At 43.4% G+C, this 21,665-nt stretch overlaps 1 protein-coding gene across 1 annotated transcript; it reads right to left on the bottom strand.

The window, feature by feature from the left end:
• Nucleotides 1-1,629: 1,629 nt before the first annotated feature.
• On the bottom strand, nucleotides 1,630-19,888 carry EIF2S2 (eukaryotic translation initiation factor 2 subunit beta). The gene is made up of 9 exons (XM_083508239.1): nucleotides 19,528-19,888; nucleotides 16,110-16,290; nucleotides 13,495-13,598; nucleotides 11,550-11,694; nucleotides 9,631-9,731; nucleotides 7,534-7,682; nucleotides 6,254-6,310; nucleotides 3,292-3,377; nucleotides 1,630-2,084 (listed from the first exon to the last, which is right to left on the bottom strand). Exons 1-9 carry the CDS (start codon nucleotides 19,540-19,542, stop codon nucleotides 1,909-1,911), a joined length of 1,014 nt encoding a protein of 337 aa, XP_083364365.1. The 5' UTR covers nucleotides 19,543-19,888; the 3' UTR covers nucleotides 1,630-1,908.
• Nucleotides 19,889-21,665: the final 1,777 nt, after the last annotated feature.

Here is a 21,665-nt window from a genome sequence, read left to right as displayed (position 1 = left end):
TAGTTTAATTTCAGTCCCCTCTTCTAATGAACGTGCTTCTTTTCAGTTGCCAGTTTTCACTGAACTATCCACAATGATCCCATAATCCCAATCCAATATATGCTCCCTAAAAACTCAGACCCTGTCACAGGCATATGAAGATTGAACTATTCTGCCCCAATGCACACCACTTTAGTTATAGACTGAACCAATTTGCCATTTTAATAAATAGCTTGGAGATCCCCTTTTTGATGCTCTTCTGTTTTGACCCTCCTCAATAATTTAGAATCATGAGCAAACTTGTGACCTCACTGCTCACCCCTAACTCCAGGTTCTTTATGAGAAAAGTTTAAAAAGCACCAGTACCGATACTTGATATATTCTTGAAGAACTATATATTCTCACTCCCTGCTTCCTATTCTACCAGTTACTGATCCATAAGACAATGCACCCCTTACTGCATGACTACAAGTTTATACTTACCTGGGAATAAGTCCCACTGAATTCAACTAGAGTTGGTTTGGGATACGCATGTGTAAGTTTGTGCTGTCAGGTATCTTTGTGAAGGTCCTGGACAGGTACACAGTCCACCGGAACATTCTTATCCACACACTTATTAATACTCTCAAAGAATGATAGAAGTTCTTTTAGCATGTTCAAACTGATAAAACAAATACAGACTGTGGTATAAACACACAAAGCTAATGGGCAGTTTGGTTTTTGTATCAGTACTCAATTCTTTTAACACACTATTAGGAATGGGAGGAAATTACACCAAGTAACTTGCAGGAAGCCTCGCAACAGGTGGTGATTGGCTAAGTTCTCCCTTATAAGCAGTATCACAGCAGTTTGTTGTTGGAGTGTTGAGTTTGGAAGAGGAATTTGAATCTCGTTTCTGTGTATATAGTAGCTTGTACAAAGCTGTGCTTTATTCTGCTGTATATAATAAAACTAAAGAAAAATCAAGTTACTAGTCAGCAAGTTCTGTTCCTGGTCGTCGTCCTGGAATTCACTGATTTGGCAGCTGGTAGCAAGAGTTATGGTTAAGATCCATCAACAAGGGGAAAGGAAAGAAACAGGATCAATTAAGGATTAATAGGTGTATTATCTTCTTGGTTTCCATTATTGAGTGGACGCTTTCATTGGAATTGTGTGCAGAACACTTGGTACAGCCTTACAATTTATTTTGAAGATGTGTGCTCTAGCACACATTTGGAAGCTAGCACTTGGCAGTGATGATGTGCATGTACCCTGACGTATTTCCCAAACCTTATGCATTAGTAAGGTGCCCTGAACTTATCTATATTAGCATACAGATGAAACTGAGCCCAAGCATGGACAGGAAACCCAACCCTAATCAATCCAGATTTAATCATATATACCTGTGGGCTTGCTCCATGTAACTAGAATTTTTTTATATCCATGGAGTCATTCACCTGAAAGAATCTATTTTTAATGACAGAATATTTTTATGAATTTCATTCATTTCCTTTTCTCACTTGCTACTATAATACTTGTTCCAAGAAACAATTTTTTTTAAGAACACATTTGATTATTTGGAATCAGCCACAACACTCACATGTATTCACAGTATTATTGTCACCATAGCAGTCATTTTAACGGAGAAACAGAAAGAAAGCTTGAAATGAGTCACTGTTATAATAACTTTAATTTGTCTTGCATTTTACAGAATTCTATGAACAGATTAAAAAGCACCTCCTCTCATCACACTTGACAGTTGGTAAAATATTCAGTTAGCAAATGTCAACAGCTTGAGGATCTGCATCTTGCAAGAATTTCACAGACCAACCCAAAGCCAAGCAGCTTTTACAATCTTGTTTTAATACATTGGAAATCCACTCAGGTCGTAAGCCTGTCCAGCCTTTTGTGCCCAGATCACTTTGCAAAAATCCAGTGTCGACCAACCAACTAGTTAGCTTTGGCACGGAGCTGCGCTCTCTTGCCCGTGACAGCCTGGAAACCAGTTTTGATGCTGGCGACAGAGCAGCGCGAGTGGCAGGTCTCGCACTGCAAAAAATATAATCTGGTGTCCTTCTGCAAGATTGTGTCTGGCGACCGACATGTGTGACAGGTGACATATTCCTCTGGGGGAACAATTAAACATGCTGAATTAGCAACGAGAGATTAACCAAAATTTCACATGCCAAACTGTATAGGATGATTAGTTATTTAATTGTGTCACAGCAACATAATTTTCAAATTGCCTAGGTCACAACACCAATTGTCTTCAAGCACCAATGGTACTACTACAAAGAAATAAACAAATTATTTTGCGAAGACTAAAGTTAATAGCAGCTCTCTATTTGCCCCATAAACTTGTTTTAAGAGTTAATTACCTCTTATCAAATGAGCAGTACTGCACGCTAGCTCATTAATACATCTTCCTGGTATGCAGTTCTGCCTTAGGATGAAAGTACTAAAGAATCAACACTCCACGAAAAGTTCTATCTGCTTGCCCACTCACATTTAACCTATGTGCCACAGGACGGTTTGAGTGGTAGGTCTGGAAAGCAGCTCACAGGGCTCTGTGCAGATAAGTTAGTCAACGTTTTATCAACGGAACTCTGAACTGCCAAAGAAAAGAGAAACACTTTTTTCTCTGACAATTCAGAAATTGCTCCTGCTGCCAAAACTGCTGCTGCCTATTGGACTATCAGTGGTTTTCCAGAATCTCAGGCAGAGGTTTTGCCCATCACCTGCTCCCCCAGTCCAGTTAACTGCAGATGCCAGAGACTGAGCGGACTGAATCTTCCACACAGGATCTTCCACATCCAAAACTTCTATTTCTGTTATTGAGCTAGTTCTATTGTAAGCTAGCAAAAAGTCTGCAGTTGAATACACGTTTTGTACGTGTGATATTCAAAACTCCTTAAGTTCACAAGAAGGGTTATTCATTTTGCATTTTAGCTGAATGATGCAGTGTAAAGAGATTTTGATCTGAGCCTCATGTTGCAAATTACGTCCTTCTCAGTGTCCACCTGGTCCAAACACTACTTGTCATATGGCAACCAGTGAAAATACGATGGTTTCAGAAGACATGACAATCGCAAGTTGGTTGTATTGCTACTTATGATGATGGATCTGCTATGGTTTGTTCTCTTTTGAAAGTTGTATGATTTATTATTTTTCACGATCGTTATCTACATAAAGCTGGCGTAAATATTTTAGTTAAAAATGTGCACATTTCAGACAATATTTGAAACCTTCTCGTGAAGTTATCAACTTGCCTCTTTCATGTTAAGTGCTAACAAAACACAGAAATCAACTTTAAATGAAGCAGAATATACTTACTGATATATCTTCTCAAGACGTTTTCTATCTGTTTTTGTTGGAATCTTCCTTTGATTACAAGCTGGTTGTTACCATCTATAGAGCCACTGATTTGAAAGAAGAATTTTATAGTTTAGAATTAAATAACACTATCAAATAGAATATGTTTCTTTGGCTGCAAGCTTCCCTAATGCTAATTAAAGCATATACAAACTTAGGTTTGTGAGGATACCTCCATTTGTATGGAGGCAACAAACTTCATCACTTCTGCTAAAGCTGAACTCATTCCCAGAGTGCTGACAGCTTTGAAGCCAAAACCAGGCTATGCAGCATCAAAAGGGACATATCAATGTGCCCAGGGAAGGTTTACAGAATTTGTAAACTCTCTTAATAAAAATAATTCCAACATAAGATGGGGGGGGAATCCCACAACACCTTTACTGTGCCTGCTGAGTAGCTACAGAACATCATGAGATTGTTGAGAAAGAAAGAGCAGAGGGATGGGATGGTGGAAGTATGTGGTTTAAGGGGAAGAGTTAACACTTTCCTTTTTCTCCTTTCCTTCCTGCTGCAAATTGTTTTTACTTAGCTGGTATGGTAAGAGAGAGAGAGAGAGAGAGAGAGAGAGAGAGAGAGAGAAGAAAAACACAGACCAACAAAGTAGAAGTTGAAGCTAGCTGAGAAAGAAGACTAGGATGAAAAAATGGAAGGTGAGCAGTTTTATGTGTATATTTTCTTCTACTGCCATTTACTCCATTTCTCTTTATCCAAGAGAAATAAGCAGAAGATAATAGACAAAGAAACACAGAACAAAAAAGAGTAGAGAGAACAGGTCGTTTTCAAGTTAACACTGAGAAGTCACCAGGGATGGAAGTGTGAGCTGTGCATAAAACTCTAAGAGTTTAGTGTAGCTGGAAAAAGAGAAGAGTTCTTACTTTTAAAAAAACACCAGGTCTTATTTAGTGCAATACAGTGGTACCTCTGGTTGCGAACGGGATCCATTCTGGAGGCCCTTTCGCAACCTGAAAGGAAAGCAACCCGCATCTGCACATGCCGCGATTCACCGCTTCTGCACATGCGTGTGACGTCATTTTGCACGTCTGTGCATGCGCAAGCAGCGAAACCCGGAAGTAACTCTTTCCGGTACTTCCAGGTTGCCGCGGGACGCAACCTGAAAACGCTCAACCTGAAGCAAACGTTACATGAGGTATGGCTGTACATTTAAAAATAGGCTTCATTTTCATTGTCCCCTTATAGCAGTGTTTGGGACAGGAAGAGTCACTAGCAAAAGTCCTGCAATGATGTTCACTGTTATTTTCCTATTACAACTGAGAGGTTGTGCTGAGAAAATAGCTTATGGCAGCCCTGCAATGTGGTCTATTAATATGGCAGGCTAGAGGTGGGGCTGAAGCAGGTTTAGATTAAGTGCCCTATACCTCTCAAGCTGCAGCAAAGGTCAACCTGCTTAAAAACAGACCCCCCCCAAACCACCATCCATGCCAAATCAGAACTCAAATATCATCTAAGCTTCATCTACCATTGATTTACATTCCCACTGGTTGCACTTTAAAGCATTTTTTGAAAAAGTACATGAAGACAAATTCAAACTAGAGCAAGGACTCCCATCTTGCCTGCTCTCTTATATGTTTTTTTCAGCTCCTTTGGTCAAGAAACAGCTGGGTGGGTTATCCGGAGATTTGGAGTACATTGTCAGCAGTATGCTGATGACATTCAGCTCTATTTCTCCTTTACACCTTCAGGTTCGGCAGTGGAAGTGCTGGACCAGTCTCTTGCCTTGGTAATGGAGTGGATGAGAGCCAACAAACTGAAACTCAATCCAGATAAGACTGAGGCATTGTTAATGGGTGGTTCCCTAGACCAGATGGGTGGGAAATTGCCTTATACTTCCTCTGAAGGAGCAGGTTTGTAGCTTGGGGGTACTCCTGGATCCTTTGCTGTCGCTCAAGGCTCAGCCGGCTTAGTGGTCCGGAGTGCCTATGACTTTTTAAAATGTAGATGGGGGGGCGGGGGAGTTACTGGATTGTTTTTATCTTGATTATGTATGTTGTGGTTTTATATTTTGATTTTATTCTGTGAACCGCCCTGAGACCTCCAGGCATGGGGTGGTATATAAATTCACTAAATAATAAAAAATAAGAAAGCTCAAGTAATACATGAATGCCAGGGATACCCTTCAAAGTTCTGTTCACCACATCTAATCCCAATCTGCAAGCAAGAAGAGTTAAAGTGGTACATCAGCCAACAAGCTAATCATAACCCGCCTGCTTAAGAATTGCCCTATCTATCCTTAAGAAAGAGACACTGCAAAGAAAAGGAAAAAAAACCTTGATCAAGCCTGGATTCCAAATAGCCTGAGGTTACTTCCACTCCCCAAATAGGCTTGCTTGCTCTCCTTCTGAAAATTAGGAGCCAGGGCTAGTGTGAAGGACTACAGCTGAGGGGGAGGAAGAAATCTGTGCCCCTCCCCCTGTGTGCATACATGCCCCTGAGTGGATGCTGCGAGTCAACCATCCCCCCCTTTTTTTTACTCCCAAATTACCTTTTATGTACAAGAACTTGAACCTTGGGAAAGGATGCAGAACTGGTTACCTTGCAAAGTACTTGTTTATTTCCCCCCTGATAAGTTTAATTACTAGCATTTAGAAGCAGTAGTATGCATCTGTACCTTTAAGAAATATCTGCTGCAAGAAACCTTCAAGCTCATGAACGGTACTAGCAGCTGCCCCAAGGAAAAATATGGTCTTCTTGCAAACAACTCCCACCTTTCCTCCCATAAGCCCATAGCACTTTAAGATACTTGAATTTCAAATCTAAATATGCAAAAGCAACACCTTTAATAGCAAGTTTACTTAACTTCCAGAAGAGAGAGAACGAAATTAAAAATAGTTTACCCAGAGAAGACAGCTAACACCTGCATTCAGGAAACACTGGAGTACACACTGCAGAAGTGGAAGGTGCTTACCTTGTACCCAATTCTGCAAGCAAGAAAGCCAAGAGGTGCTTTGGTTGACGATGTAATCTATAAAGAAAGAAGTTTACTGAAGGCAATCTTGTTTAGGGAAGTTTTTAATGACTGATATTTTAATGTATTTTTAACCTTCTGTTGGAAGCCCCCCAGAATGGCTGGGGAAACCCAGCCAGATGAGCGGGCGTAGAAATAATAAATAATTATGATGATGATGATGATCACAAACTATATATTTAGGGCACTTAGTACTAAGCAAATAGCCCAGCTCGATGCAGTGATTAAGTGCTCAGTAATTTCTTCCACACATCATCATCTGACCTAGAACATAGTATTACCTAGGGTCTCTATGGTCACATCTGCAAACAGGAGTAACTACTGTGGGCACCACACTGCAACCAAGCACACATCATGACATGTTCTATTGACAGGGGAAGGGACCTTGTGGGCACCAGGAAAGGCCTTGACAGGTACATGTGTGTCCACAGGGTCAATGTTGATGTTCCTCAGTGTAGGGATGTAATATGAAAGTAATACCCGACACACACACACACACACACACACACACAAAAGTCAGGATATAAAACTTTCAGCAAAATCTGCCTGACGGGAACCTCTTTGAAGAGAGCAAAGAATCAGTCAAGAAAAAAATAGGGAAGGAGAGATTAGCAAGATATAAATCTTCAAAGTAAAAATCAGATTGCTTCTATTTCAGCAGTGAGAGACTTAAATAACACAGAAAACTGATCTGACATTAGTATTCCAGTGCACCACATACACTATTGGTTGGTTTCTGAAAGAGAATGCTTTCAGTGAAGACTCACTGAATTAGAATTTAACACAAACACACAAAGATGGTTTTGAGTGGGAGGCTGGCAGAGACATCCAGTATCCCTAAGGGTATGAAAGGGCTGGTTTAATTCACAAGAAATTAGCTGGCCTTTTGTTTTGTTAAATACCATTGTGCTTCTGCAGAGCTATCCCAAACTCTCACCACACCCCCAAGTGAAGACTCCTTCCGTGTAATAACCTTTAGTGGTGATGCATTAAGTTCAGTTCTTCAACTGTCTTCAACGTCTGACAAAGCAAACATCTTTGAAGTGAAGATGGTTCTATACTCGATCCATTAATTCTTCAGTAGGGCTACTCAATTACTTGCAACTGAGTTCCCTCCAGTCCATGCAATTAAATAACTATACAGCACACAATGTAAGGATCATGGTTCCCCTCCACCCAATGCTGCACCCTGCTCCAAGTTGCAATACAGACAGACTTACAGTTTACAGATATCTGTGAAGTTGACAAATGATGTTTTCTTGGTTCCTACTCTTACAACTTGTGGAGGCTTCATGACAAATTTTCGTTTTTCACCAGCTACCATATCTGGATTTTTTTCTCGCATAATGTTGAAAACACGATTCAGCAACTGCAAACACATGGAGGGAGGTATTTATTACTTCAGTCATGAACCATCTCTCACTTTATTGTTATCAAAAAAGCAAGGGTTTCCCAGTGATCAAGTCAACATATTAAGTTTGGCTTTGGGGGTGGGGGTGATGGGGGATTTTGATCTTCTGTGACGTGTTTTAGAACAGCCCTTCTCTCATGCTCTGGTGCATCCCACCAAACCACACAGAGGACAGCAGAGTTGACCTGGGGCTTTCAATCAGGTCTACAGCTGTACACACAGAGAGCCTATTCTCACACTCCATTAAGTGCACAGAGCAGTGTACAAAACTCCCATTTTTAGGCATATTTTGTGACAGGGAATTTCATTAGCACAAGCAGTTTCTGAGCTCTGGATGCAGTACTGCACCTAGGATCTCAGAGTAAAACTGCAGAGGGGAAGGCAAGGAGGACCTTTTTCTGCCTCCCCACTTCCAGCTACTCTCTGAAGACTAGAGAAGAGGCCCTCTTAAGAATTTTAGGGGGGTGGGCAAGGGAAGGACTAGACCATGTGAAAAATGAACACAGTATTTTAGCTGCAGTTCATTCATTTTCAGCTTTGTATTCTTGTAATTTAAAAAAGTGCACCTAGACCACGGGTAGGCAAACTAAGGCCCGGGGGCCGGATCCTGCCCAAACACCTTCTAAATCTGGCCTGCGGATGGTCCAGGAATCAGCATGTTTTTACATGGGTAGAATGTGTGCTTTTATTTAAAATGCATCTCTGAGTTATTTGTGGGGCATAGGAATTGGTTCCTTTTTTTTTCCCCCTTCAAAATATAGTCCGGCCCTCCACATGGTCTGAGGGACAGTGGACTGGCCCCCTGCTGAAAAAGTTTGCTGACCCCTGACCTATATATTCCATTGTTGGGCCCATAACCTAGGTTTAAGGTGCCATTTAGCTCCTTGCTTTCATATCTCAGTTTCTAACACTGGTACAGAGAGGTCAGTGGCAGAACCAGTGGCTGTTATGTCCTCTGTATGTTAAACACATGGAACCAAGCTTTTAATAGCAGTGACCAGACTCTTGTTTTAGCTCCTCAGAAAAAAAGTAATAATGTCTCCAATGAAACAATAACAATTTGTCTCATATTGCTTCCTTTTGCTTTGTAAAGTGTAGCAAGGGAAGAAGTAGGGCTAGAAATCAAAACTAAAGGCCACAAAAAGCAGTAGTTCCCAACTATACTCCAAGAGGTTGGTGTAAGCTCTCCCTGCTGGGCAAATCTGAAGACATCAAGAATTAGGAGATGCATTTCAAACATCTTACATCACTGCTACTCCTTCCTCAGCAAGTCCCACTCTGCATTTTCAGAAACACAGATGGCAGTAAGTTATTTTATTTCTATTTACTGATAGCAAGTGCACGTGTTTCTGGGCAGGAGTTAGGACTGAACAAGGAATGTTCTTCGCCTTAGGGAAGGGCAGAAAAGGCCCTATTCACATCAATTGTTACTTTAGTTTAACACCATATTCAGTCCTCTATGCCTCAGCCCCTATATTTCATTCAGAGTTGTGCTGACAGGCATGCATGTTGCTTTAAGCATGAGAAATAACCTTATTCTTGACCTTTTTGAATTAAGTGTACAGGAGTAGAGCCCACTCTTGTGTTTCCAAAACATATCTTTCTGTCACAGGGCAACTGCTTGTACCACAGGAAGCATGTGACTTCGATGAACATAATCTTCCTGGCCAGAAAGACAGTGTTAAGAACTCTCACTGAAGTGTATGTGAATGTACTTTTTGACCTCCTGATTAACGCCCTACAGAAATAATTCATTCTCCTTTGTTCATGCAACAACAGCCCAAGTTTAACAAAATGCACCAAGCCTTATATAAATCGAAAGCAATTTTAGGCTATATTTGTCCACATGGCCCCCAAACAAGCTATCGACAAAAACAGATTAGTAAGAGGCATATAAACTATTTACCTCATCATATGTGTAGTCCCTCTCTGAGCCTGCCCATGCAGGTCCTGACTGAGAGCTAAAGGAGATTCCATCATCTTTTTTGCTGTCTTCATCCTCCAATGCTGTAGAGTAAGAAATATACTTGAGATCGAAGGAACTGTCTTCCAGTTGGTCTTGGACAAAGTGTCACTTACTTTTACAAAAGTGGGATACAAAAGAAAACTTTCAACCAACTAACAACAGGCAGAAACTAGTCTTGAAAGTTAAGGGATCATCTAAAGTGACACCGGATCATTCTGGAAGGGAAACACAGCTCTCCCTTGTCTTCCCATGGAAGTGTTTGGCCTATGTGAATGTTGTGTTGTTGTTTAGTCATTTAGTCGTGTCCGACTCTTCGTGACCCCATGGACCAGAGAACGCCAGGCACTCTTGTCTTCCATATGTGAATAGCAATTAGTTTTACGGGGGGGGGGAGGGAATGAAAATATTCAGATTTGCTAAATCAAATAAAAATGGCACTCACATGATTTGTGGACAACTATGGCTTATCATGAATGAACAAGCATGCTGGTGTTTATTTAGAAATCTGTGGCTGCTTTGCTCCTTCCTCTGGCCCTGCTGCTGCCGCACTACCAGGAACTAAGCCAAGGTCTGGCTTAGTAGTTTGTGCAAACCCAGCATCATGGTTTGTTCCCCCTAAACCAGGCATGGCCAAACTTAGCCCTCCAGATGTTTTGGGACTACAACTCCCATCATCTCTAGCTAACAGTACCAGTGGTCATGATGATGGGAATGATGATGGGAACCATAGTCCCAAAACACCTGGAGGGCTGAGTTTGGCCATGCCTGCCCTAAACAAATCATGTGCATAAAGCCAAGAACACAAACCTTGCTGCTTTGTTACAACTCATGGTTTGAAGAGAGAAGCCATGAGCGCAGATGTGCATGCAACCTAAACCCACAAACAAAAGAGGATAGAGGAAGGAAGACGCAATATTGTCAGCTTTTCTCAAGAAACTCTGGGAATTTTAGTTCAAAGTAGCCTTGGTGTCTCAAAAACAGTTCTCAGTATACACACAGAGTCCCAGGGTTTCCTGGAGAAAATTGTATTAAGGCTTAGGTTTATGGTTATTTTAGATACAGGCAACGACTGCTTTAGGCGTGTCTACTATGCGTGCAACAACAGCACATTGCTCTGAACCCAGAAGTGCCCCAAAAACAGCACAAAAGAGGGGGGGCGGCCTTACATAGGTCCCAACACATGCAGGGGTCTGGAAAGTAACCCCTGCAGCAAATCAGTAGCTGCCTATACTAGCTTTGAAGAAATGACCTCCCATTGTTTTGATCAGGGGTCAGCAAGGTTTATCTTGCCTGGGCCGGATCGGTCCTGTGGAAACCCCTGCGTGGGCCGGATTGCGTGTGAGCACGTGCGCCTGCGATTTCCAGCATCTGCGCATGCACAAACACGATTTCCGGCGCTGTAGAAGTGAGTTCCCATGCCGTGCTGTGCTGGTTTAGCGCAGCACGCGGCTCGGTTCTGGGGTGACTCATAGGCTGGTCAAGTGACCTCCGCGGGTCACTTGCAGCCCATGGGCCTTAGGTTGCTGACCCCTGGTTTTGATTGACAACTGAAAGTGAGATCCTATTGAGAGTTTCAAAAGAGTTCCCCCTCCCTTCACGGGACCCCATTGGAATTCTGAGAAAGCAGGAAGAGAGGAAGAGAGGAAGGCAAGAGACATAGAAAGAAAACAACACAGAAGGAAAGGTGGCTCCATACCTAAATGCTGAACTGTATGGTGAAGTTGGAGCTACTGTGGAGGTAAATGTTATGAAAAACAGCTTTTCTTCCACTCTACCAGGTGTGAATATGTTTTGTTCCAACATTTAAAATTATTCTTTCACTCATAGCAAACTCACACACAAAAAGAAAAGAAAATCACCTTCATCTTTATCTAATATGTCATCCTCATCTGGAAACTTCACAGTCTTCTTCTTCTTCTTCTTTCCAAGCATGATATCAAGGTCATCTTCTGCTTGTTCTACTACTGCTGCTACCTCTTGAACATCCCCCTCAATTTTCAGGTCCTTTAACATAATGTTGAAGGGACATAAAATAGCAGGCATTTATACAAAGTAACAGCAAAATTAAAAGGCTATATCCAAAAGTGCCACTCCACTGAGAGGCTTCATAGGCCAAAGAGGAAGGCCAACATTTTCTGTTATTTTCTTCCCCTCAGCCCAATTCTACTCCAGAGGGTTGAGGTATCCTCTCTAGAGCAGATTTAGAGGGGAGGGAAATATCACCCCAAATGGCTTCCCTTCCCATTCCACTGGCAGAAGTCTTCCATCAGTAGCATGGCATCACTGGGTGCAAACCAGAATATGGCACAGTTCTAAAATATGCAACACTCTCTTCATGAAAACTGAGCCACCATTATCTACTGAAAATTTGATTCTAGAGTTCCTTTTCTCAAGTATCTAAGTGCTTTGGTACAAGTGATTCTTAGAATGGATACCACACACTGTGGCTGTATTAAAAAAAATAGGGTACACTTATATCAAAGTGCTTTATTGCCTACCCTTCAAATAGAATAACCAGGGTGGCTGGTGGCTGCTGGTTTGTAACTCTTGAGTGTACATAGCCTACAGATCCCAGCTGGTGCAAGACATCATTTAGGATAGGCTAATGTTGCACAACAAACAGTGCAGCATACTGCAATTACAGCAGCAGAAAACAGCAAAGTACAAGAGAATCACATATCATGCACATTTAACTTGCAGCATTTAAACTGAACACAGTTGAAGGCTGGCTGGTTGAAAATCTGCAAGTTAAATGCGGAACCAGAGCAAAGAGAAGCAAGGCAGAGAGGTTAGAAGGTGGTAGTGATGGCAACCAACTGGGATGACATCAAAAGATTAGACAAATTCATGGAGGATAATCAATATCTACTAGCCACAATGGCTATGTTCCACCCCACTGTCAGAGGCAGTATGCTTCTGAATACTAGTTAGAATCATAGAATCATAGAGTTGGAAGAGACCACAAGGGCCATCGAGTCCAACCCCCTGCCAAGCAGGAAACACCATCAGAGCACTCCTGACATATGGTTGTCAAGCCTCTGCTTAAAGACCTCCAAAGTAGGAGACTCCACCACACTCCTTGGCAGCAAATTCCACTGTCGAACAGCTCTTACTGTCAGGAAGTTCTTCCTAATGTTTAGGTGGAATCTTCTTTCTTGTAGTTTGGATCCATTGCTCCGTGTCCGCTTCTCTGGAGCAGCAGAAAACAACTTTTCTCCCTCCTCTATGTGACATCCTTTTATATATTTGAACATGGCTATCATATCACCCCTTAACCTCCTCTTCTCCAGGCTAAACATGCCCAGCTCCCTTAGCCGTTCCTCATAAGGCATCGTTTCCAGGCCTTTGACCATTTTGGCTGCCCTCCTCTGGACACGTTCCAGTTTGTCAGTGTCCTTCTTGAACTGTGGTGCCCAGAACTGGACTAGAACTGAACTAGTTGATGGGAATCACAGCATACTGTTAAGATGCTTTTGCTTAACCACAGCTTGCCATATCATTGCATTACAACTCTTCACCCCTGTGCCAAAGAAGGTTCGTTCCTGTCATGCTAAACTATGGTTTAATATATCCACACCAGTCCAATGAGTGGTAGCCAATGTTTTTGCACCAAGAAAAGGAAAGGTATTTTCTGTGAGCTCAACTCTCCTTCTGTTCATGGAGCAGAAGTATTAGATATCACCAAATATATCCAGAGCTACATGATTTAACCAACTAAACTTCTACTGGACTGATGCTGTATAAAATATTTAGTCAAGAGCAGTAAGGGAAAAGGGCACAACTGAGTAATTTTGGAAGACTGACCTTTACACCCTCTTCAGCTTCGTCTATGTCAAATATCTTTTTTGTTTTCTTCTTCTTCTTCTTTTGATTGAAGAATGTTAAATCATCTAAGTCATTTGATGCATCTGAAAGTCAAAAGCAACATTACAGAGCAATTATATTACAAAAATGCAACACTGAAATATATTCATCAATATCATGTATGCAGCAACAATAATTCAGGAATAATTCTCCAGACCTTTCTGCACCCAGCAGCAACATTTCAAGATTAGTGCAAATCAGCTTTAGCTTAGCTGCCATCAAACAAGGTGATTGTGTAAACGAAGTAGTCCCTTTGAAAAAATATTGTGCAATACCTTAGCAATGTGTAGAAAGTTGATCAATGGTGACTTTTGAAAACGCTATCACCATTCTATTCCGAGCACAATTCAAAGTGTTGGTGTTGACCTTTAAAGCCCTAAACGGCCTCGGCCCAGTATACCTGAAGGAGCGTCTCCACCCCCATCGTTCTGCCTGGACGCTGAGGTCTAGTGCCGAGGGCCTTCTGGCGGTTCCCTCATTGCGAGAAGCAAAGCTACAGGGAACCAGGTAGAGGGCCTTCTCGGTAGTGGCGCCCGCCCTGTGGAATGCCCTCCCATCAGATGTCAAAGAGATAAACAACTACCTGACATTCAGAAGACATCTGAAGGCAGCCCTGTTCAGGGAAGTTTTAAATGTATGACATATTAGTGTATTTTTGGTATTTGTGGAAGCCTCCCAGAGTGGCTGGGGAAACCCAGCCAGATGGGCGGGATGCAAATAATAAATTATTATTATTATTAATTATTATTATTATTATTCATGACTGACATAGCATCTGACTAAAAAAATCAAAGTGTGCTACTGAAAGTATAAACAAGAACTGGTTCCCAGTTTTTTTAAAAAATAGAGCCTACATTTTAGCTGGCATGGCATACAAAAGAAGGTAGGGTTTATTGCTACATGCTATTACAGTGGTGCCTCGAAAGACGAAATTAATTCGTTCCGCAAGTCTCTTCGTCTTGCGAGTTTTTCGTCTTGCGATGCACGGTTTCCCATAGGAATGCATTGAAAATCAATTAATGCGTTCCTAGGGAAACCGCCTTCAGACCAGGTCCGGGGACAGTCTGTCCCTGGACCTCTTCTGAAGGCTTGGGGGGGGGGACAAGGGCTTTTCTTCCCACCCCTAGCATTTTAAAAAAAACCGGGACAGCGGAGGACTTCTCCGCTGTCCGGGCGATCTTAAAATGCTGGCGGGCGGCATTTTAAAATCGCCCCGGGACAGCGGAGGACTTCTCCGCTGTCCGGGGCGATTTAAAAGCCCCTGGGAAGGCAGGCAGGGGGGACAAAGACTTTTGCCCCCCACCAGCCTTCAGAAGAGGTCCTGGACCTCTTCTGAAGGCGGGCGGGGGGCGAAAGTCTTTGCTCCCCCCCCCCGCCTGCCTTCAAAAGCCCTCCGGGACAGGCAGGCAGGGGGGAGCAAAGACTTTCGCCCCCCGCCCGCCTTCAGAAGGTGTTCCCGCCCCGCCGCCCGGCTTCGGAGCACCGTTCCGAAGCCGGGCGGCGGCGGGAGGTGTTCCCGCCCCGCCACCCGGCTTCGGAGGAGCCTTCCGAAGCCCGGCGGCGGGTGGAGGTGTTCCCGCCCCACCGCCGGGCTTCGGAGGAGCCTTCCGAAGCCCGGCGGCGGCGGGAGGAGGTGTCCCGCGCTGCGCTTCCCCGCTGTCCCGGATATTTCCCTATGGGCTGTCGTCTTGCGAAGCAAGCCCATAGGGAAATTCGTTTTGCGAAGCGCCTCCAAAACGGAAAACCCTTTCGTCTAGTGGGTTTTCCGTCTTGCGAGGCGTTTGTCTTGCGGGGTACCACTGTACTTTAATATTTGTAACAACAGGGGTAGGAAGTAAAACTGCTGGGTTGCTTTATAACCTGTTAATTATAGGAAAATACCAATCTAGCCAGGATTCTTATGAAATGCACAAAATAAGCTTGTAGCCCAATCCTTTAAAAGTGCTACAGAATTAAAATGCTTACCGGTGAAGGCAGAAGGCTGGCAAGAGGGTTAGAATAGTCAAGAGGGTTGACTATTCTAACAAGAGGGTTAGAATAGACTGGAGGGCTGCAGGTGGCTGCAGGAGAGGAACAGGAAATCTGTTTGTGCAACATTGGGTTTGTCATACGTAGCAGATGGGGGGTCCCCAGGGCTGCAATCCTATGAATTGATTTCAGTGGGTTTGGTGTACCTAATTCTGCATGTGAATAGCAGAATTAGGACCTTTGCTTCCTAAATTCAAGGAAGTCATAGCAGCAAACATGGGGTTATCCCATGTAAATTTAACTACTGCAAGGCAAGGTGGATTTAGTTACCGTATACAGTGGATGTTCAGGTTGTGAATGTGATCCATGTGGGATGCATGTTCACAACCCGCAGTGGCGCGTCTGCACACACGTGGGTTGCGATTCGGCGCTTCTGTACATAGCGCAATTTAGCGCTTTTGCGCATGCGAGACCACCAAAACCCGGAAGTAACCCGTTCCGGTACTTCCAGGTTTCGGGGGGGGGGGTAACCCGAAACAACGCAGCCTGAAGTGACTGTAACCCGAGGTATGAAGATTTTAGTTTACCTTTTCTCCTACTGTCCTCTTCATCTGCTTCTGTGTCTTTGTCTTCCACTGGCTCTGGCTCCATTTCTTTTGTTTCTGATAACTGCATTTCTTCGGTTTGCGCATCTCCTCCTTCTTCATCAAGCATAAAGGGCTTCTTTTTCTTCTTCTTCTTCTTGCTCATAGTAGGATCAAAAATCATCTACAACAAACAAGTTTTCTTATGCAACTTTAAACCTATTTTTAAAACAATTCTCCAGCTTAAGCTAGTTTACCACCTATATTTAAGCAACCAACATTCTATTAAAGTTAAGATTTCCCCCATGACCTGCAAGGAGTTTCATAATTTGAACCAAGGTGGGGGTAAAGATGCTCTACTATCTTGCAGAATTCAAAGTTTAGTTTAACAGGGTTTTTTTTTTAAGGCATTTCAATATTTCTCTAACAGATATTGGTTTGGTTTGCACATCACAATAACCAGCAATTTATCTTAAACCATGTTTTAAACATAAAAATGCCTCCCACAAGCCATAGCATGGCTTCTCTGTCATCTGAACCAGGAGCATGACTTATTTGAAACAAACCATAAGCAGTAAGCCAGAAATAAACCTAACAAGCCTTGATTTATTTCTGACATACCACTTGTTGTGTGTTTGCTCCTGCCAGGCAGGGATGAAACAAACTAGAGGCCAAAAGCAAAATCTCAAGAATCTCCTCTGTGCCTTAAGAATTAAACTAATAGTCTTATTCTGACTAGTTCTCTCTCCACAATAAACTTGTTTGCCTATTAAATGCATTTTTGGACTGCTTCCCCCAGCATGCACTGCAATGTTGAGAGCAGAATGAATGTTTTCCCTTAGTATCCACTATGATGCTACAGATTGGTTCTTACATTATTGGAAGGCATGCAAGTCTCATGCAGAAAGAACTGCATGTATTTCATAGCTCTCCAAATGATTTCAACATTATGCCAGATACATTGATAATAAACAAGCATGCATATAACCCTTGTGAAATTTTGATTGGTCTTATTGTGAATTTGGTCTTTTTCTGTGCAATATTTTTAAAACAATCTTATGTAGATATTTTAGTTTGCTACCCAGTGGTGCCATGAATGACAGCAGCACATGCATCACATACTTAGCCCAGGAACTTATAAAAACAGCTGTAGTGATTACTCCTCAAAATGTTCAGAAAAATGATGGGCTAAAATACTCTTGACTCATCAAGCTAAAGTGAGAATTCTTCTGGGTGGAGAAAAGTTTCTAAATAGCCAGGTACAGTTCTTAATTTCTAGATTATGTAGGTAATGTCACCTTAGTACATTATAGTTAAGGATACCCATTTAAAGCTTAGGAACATGTGACAATGGGCTAACAAGTGTTCACAAACAATAATTATGGGATAAATCCACTGAAGGCTCTATTCTGTACTGGGTACTGTCTGAAGGCACCTGAGGGCATCAACTTGCTGGAGGTAAACAGGTTGCATGGGAGCCCTTCTGGAAGCCATATATACACCACCTTAAGTTCCATGGCAGGTGAAAGGTGGTTATATAAATGTAAGAAAATAAATCAGCAACTAAATAGCCAGAAGCTTCATATACATTGGTGCAGACCACATGTACTAGTATACCAAAAAAATCTGAACCAGTAACTTTCTAGCCTTTGTGATTATACAACTACTAATTAATAACTCAGAATCAAAAGTATAAGCCCCTTATAAAGACTTTTATAAAACCTGTTCTAAAGACTACAAACTTTTATAAAACCTGTTCTAAAGACCCAGATGCTTGAAAATCTAAAGCATTTTCATTCCTGTGCTGGAGTAGTGCTTTAATACCTGATCCTAAGCTACTTCAGGTGTAGCACATTATTTTTCTAAATCTTGCATCTGCAGTTTTAGGGGGTAAACCATGGGTAGGCAAACTAAGGCCCGGGGCCCATATCTGGCCCAATCACCTTCTCAATCTGGCCCGTGGACGGTCCAGGATTCAGTATGTTTTTACATGAGTAGAATGTGTGCTTTTATTTAAAATGCATCTCTGGGTAATTTGTGGGGCATAGGAAGTCGTTCATTCCCCCCTCCAAAATATAGTCCGGCCCCCCGCAAGGTATGAGGGACAGTGGACCGGCCTCCTTCTGAAAAAGTATGCTGACCCCTGGTGTAAACCCTGGCACATCTCTGGGTTAGAAGCTGCACGATGTCACCACTACCATAGAAAGAAGTGGAAAAGCTCAACCATTTAATCAACAAATCTTAATAAAAACAAACCATCGATAATTTTATTCTGCACAAAAGACTAGGTACCTAAATTGATTCAAGACAGCCAGCTTGCCTTGATCAGAACTTAAAATGAGGAGTTTAATTCTTCCTTACTCCAAGCAAGATTACAATCATAAATCAATGCTGTTAAGTATGCCAATTCTTTTCAAGTCCATTTATTTCACAAGGTCCAAGAGTCATTGACTTGATGAGCTTCACAATTAATTCTAAACCTGAATTTCCACAAAACGTTGTTTGGGGCTCAAGCAACAAACTAGCACAAACACAGCATGCAAGTACTACACAGGCACAATTGTCCATAGTACAAAAGGATGAGAAAGCCCAGCCTACGGAAGTGGAAGGAAAGAGAGAAGAGCTCTGCTAACTCTCTAAACAAAAGCACAAGATATGTTGGCTGTACACCTAAGCACATCAAGTGTGGTTACAACGGTTTAACACCAATTAAAGAGGCAGGGGTCTTCCCCATCAGCACATAAGTCGGGTATATTCTAATCCACACATTACGTGATGGCGAGCACAGGCCTGCTGTGAAACGTGCACTTCACTGGCGCCCACACCCAACGCTTCCAGCACCTTTACACATGCTTGTAACCAAGATGGCTGCACTCACTCTTTGCGTTTTATGGCAGAGGCTTTTCTCTTTAAAAAAATATATATATTAAAGGCTACATGAAGTGACCCTGCACCTTTCTATTAAGTGTACACGCAAGAGCCAATTCGCTTTTGATGTAACGTGTGAAGAGATTCTGAGCGCTCTCTGATGTCTCAGGGGCGGAAGGGAAGGGAGCGAGCTCGTGTCCTCGAATAGGCATCGAATTAGCCCCTGAAGGAAACGGGATGCTGGACTGGACGGGCCTGTGGCCTGGATCCAGCGGGCCTCCCTTTTATGTCCTGATCCGTGGAAAGTGAGAGGAAGCACCTCGCTGCCCATTAGAAGGAACCAACAAGCGCCTCTCCCTAAAGCGACTCGGGCGAGGACGGAGCGACCTCCGTTCAAGCCGGAGGAACCAGCTCGACACGAAGCAGGCCGGGCAGGGGAGCCCCCAGCCGGTCTCCGGCCAGGGCGAGGGAAGGCCTCAGGCCTGGCTCCTCACATGGCGGAGGCGGCCACAGCCCCGCGTCACCCGAGGCCTAGGCGCGCCCGGGCCCTCACCTCGTCTCCCGACATGGCTGCGGCTCTCGCCGGCCCTCAAGGCAGAAGCTCGGAAGGGCTCGTCCCCGCTCTGGGTGGCCGCAACGCCGCCGGCCAAGTCAGTCACTCCTCGCTCCGTCTCCCAGGCGCCTCTCGCCTCTCTGCCCACCTCGCCGCCGCGCTCAGCTCTTGCATCAGCAGCAGGAGGAGACAGAGACAGGGGCCGGCTACCCCGGATGGACGCATGCGCAGCACTCACTCCACGCCCCGCCTCGCCAGAGCCTCTCGGGAATCGTAGTCCAGCCGCTGCGCAAGCGCGGCAGGAGTCCGGGGATTGGGACTATAGCACGTGTTGCTCAGGGGATGAGGAAGTCGAGCTGGTGAGGTCACAGGCAGGCAGGGCGGGGCCCGGCGCGCGTTAGTCGAGCGGCAGGCGCGCCACGGGGGGCGGGGGGGGAGCCTGCGGGGCGGACCCGGTGTTTCTTTGGCACGCCGGAATGGGCGACGGTATTCGTGTTATCAATCCGAACATTTCGCCGGTCGAAAATGCATGCAGTCTTGTCAAGGGGTTGTAACCCGCGTGGTGACTTGAGTGCTGGATCTATTAAGGGAGCCTGAGTTGAAATCCTGATCCTCACTTTTGTGCCCCCCCCCCCTGCGCGACTTGGAGGACAGGATGTCATTGTCTTCAAAAACGATTCTCAAGGAACTCGTACCCACCCGCTGCTTCTCTTATTTCTGCTCTGCTGATTTATATTGCAATACCCTAACCCTGAAATTGCTCCTGGAGCAGCGTGTGTGAGTTATCCAGCCAGGATAGTTTCTATTACTATTAAAATAAAATATTTGGAGATCGGATTTGGCCCTCAGTGCTTTAAGTTAACTACCCTTAGCTTGGGAGACACAGATGGTTCTTAAATAAATTTGAGCCTTCTTCCTCTGCTCCCTTTCATTTAAATAATGTGAATATTTAAATTCCTTCCTGTGACCTGGAACTGGATTGGTTCAGATGTTTCACAGCAGTTGTCTAGTTCCAAACTTCCTTCCTCACAGGCTGTGGAATCAGCTCTTAACTTCAAAGTGCTCATCTATACCTTTGTCCACTGGCAGAGGGCACTCTTACAAAAGTTTTCCAGACACAAGTATAATTAATACAGAGAGAACCAAATAATTGCCGACTTCATTGATGGATATACATCAAGCATTCCCAAGCCAAGTAACCATGTACGAGCAAGCCTCTGCCCTCTTTACAAGTGGCTCTAGAATCTCAGATCTATATGTTCTGTCAGAAGGGCAGCCAAAGAGAAAAATAATAGTACAAGTGCTCATAATATTCCAATTCAGAAATCTGGAGAGCTCGTGCACATGCCTCAGTCTCCTCTCTAAGTACATAAGAATAGACAGAAGTGGGCTTTGGCTTGTATAGCAGGACTTCCCCATCCTTTCCTCCCCCTGTGGCAATCATGCACCTCCCAGATTTGCTCTGGATGGTTCCCCGACCCTCCAGGTCAGATTTGGGGGGTTGCATGAGATGCAGGGGGAGGAGAGGAAGGGAAAGTCCTATTGCCTGAGTAAAAATTTGTTCCACTCATGCATAGGGCACTGTTGGATACAGTCCAAAGTTTTCCAAACCAGGTTGTAATGGTTGCAACCACACAAATCTAATGTGGATCAATGAGAGTCCATGGCCAAGCAGAATTGGATGCCCACAAGTGTTATGAGAGAGAGTGAAAAAGTTTCCTCAACCCACCTTCCCCATGCCATGCATACTTTTAGAAACTTCTATCATGTCATCTCTTAACTCACCTTACCTCTAAACTGATATGTCCCAAATGTTGCAACCTTTCTTCACAAGAGTCATTCCAACCCCTTGATCATTTTGGTTGTGCTTTCTTTTTTAAAAAAACACACATTCATTTAATATTAAAACAAATCGTAACAACACATTTCCCACAAAATCAAGAGTTACACTACAGCTTTGCCTACTGCCATAATACCACAGAACAATGGGAATTGATTTATCCTTTAAAGGTTAAGGAGCAGAAATGTAAACATTGTTATTTTTGTTATCATTTTCATGTGTATAATGGTTGTCTGCTAAAACACAATAAACTGACTTGACCACAGAACTATCACTCCTATCCTCAATCCCCCATCAC

Source organism: Podarcis liolepis (genome assembly GCF_965112155.1).
Source record: "Podarcis liolepis genome assembly, chromosome: 6".
Lineage (NCBI taxonomy): Eukaryota > Metazoa > Chordata > Lepidosauria > Squamata > Lacertidae > Podarcis > Podarcis liolepis.
This window is presented reverse-complemented; position numbering and strand designations above follow the sequence as displayed.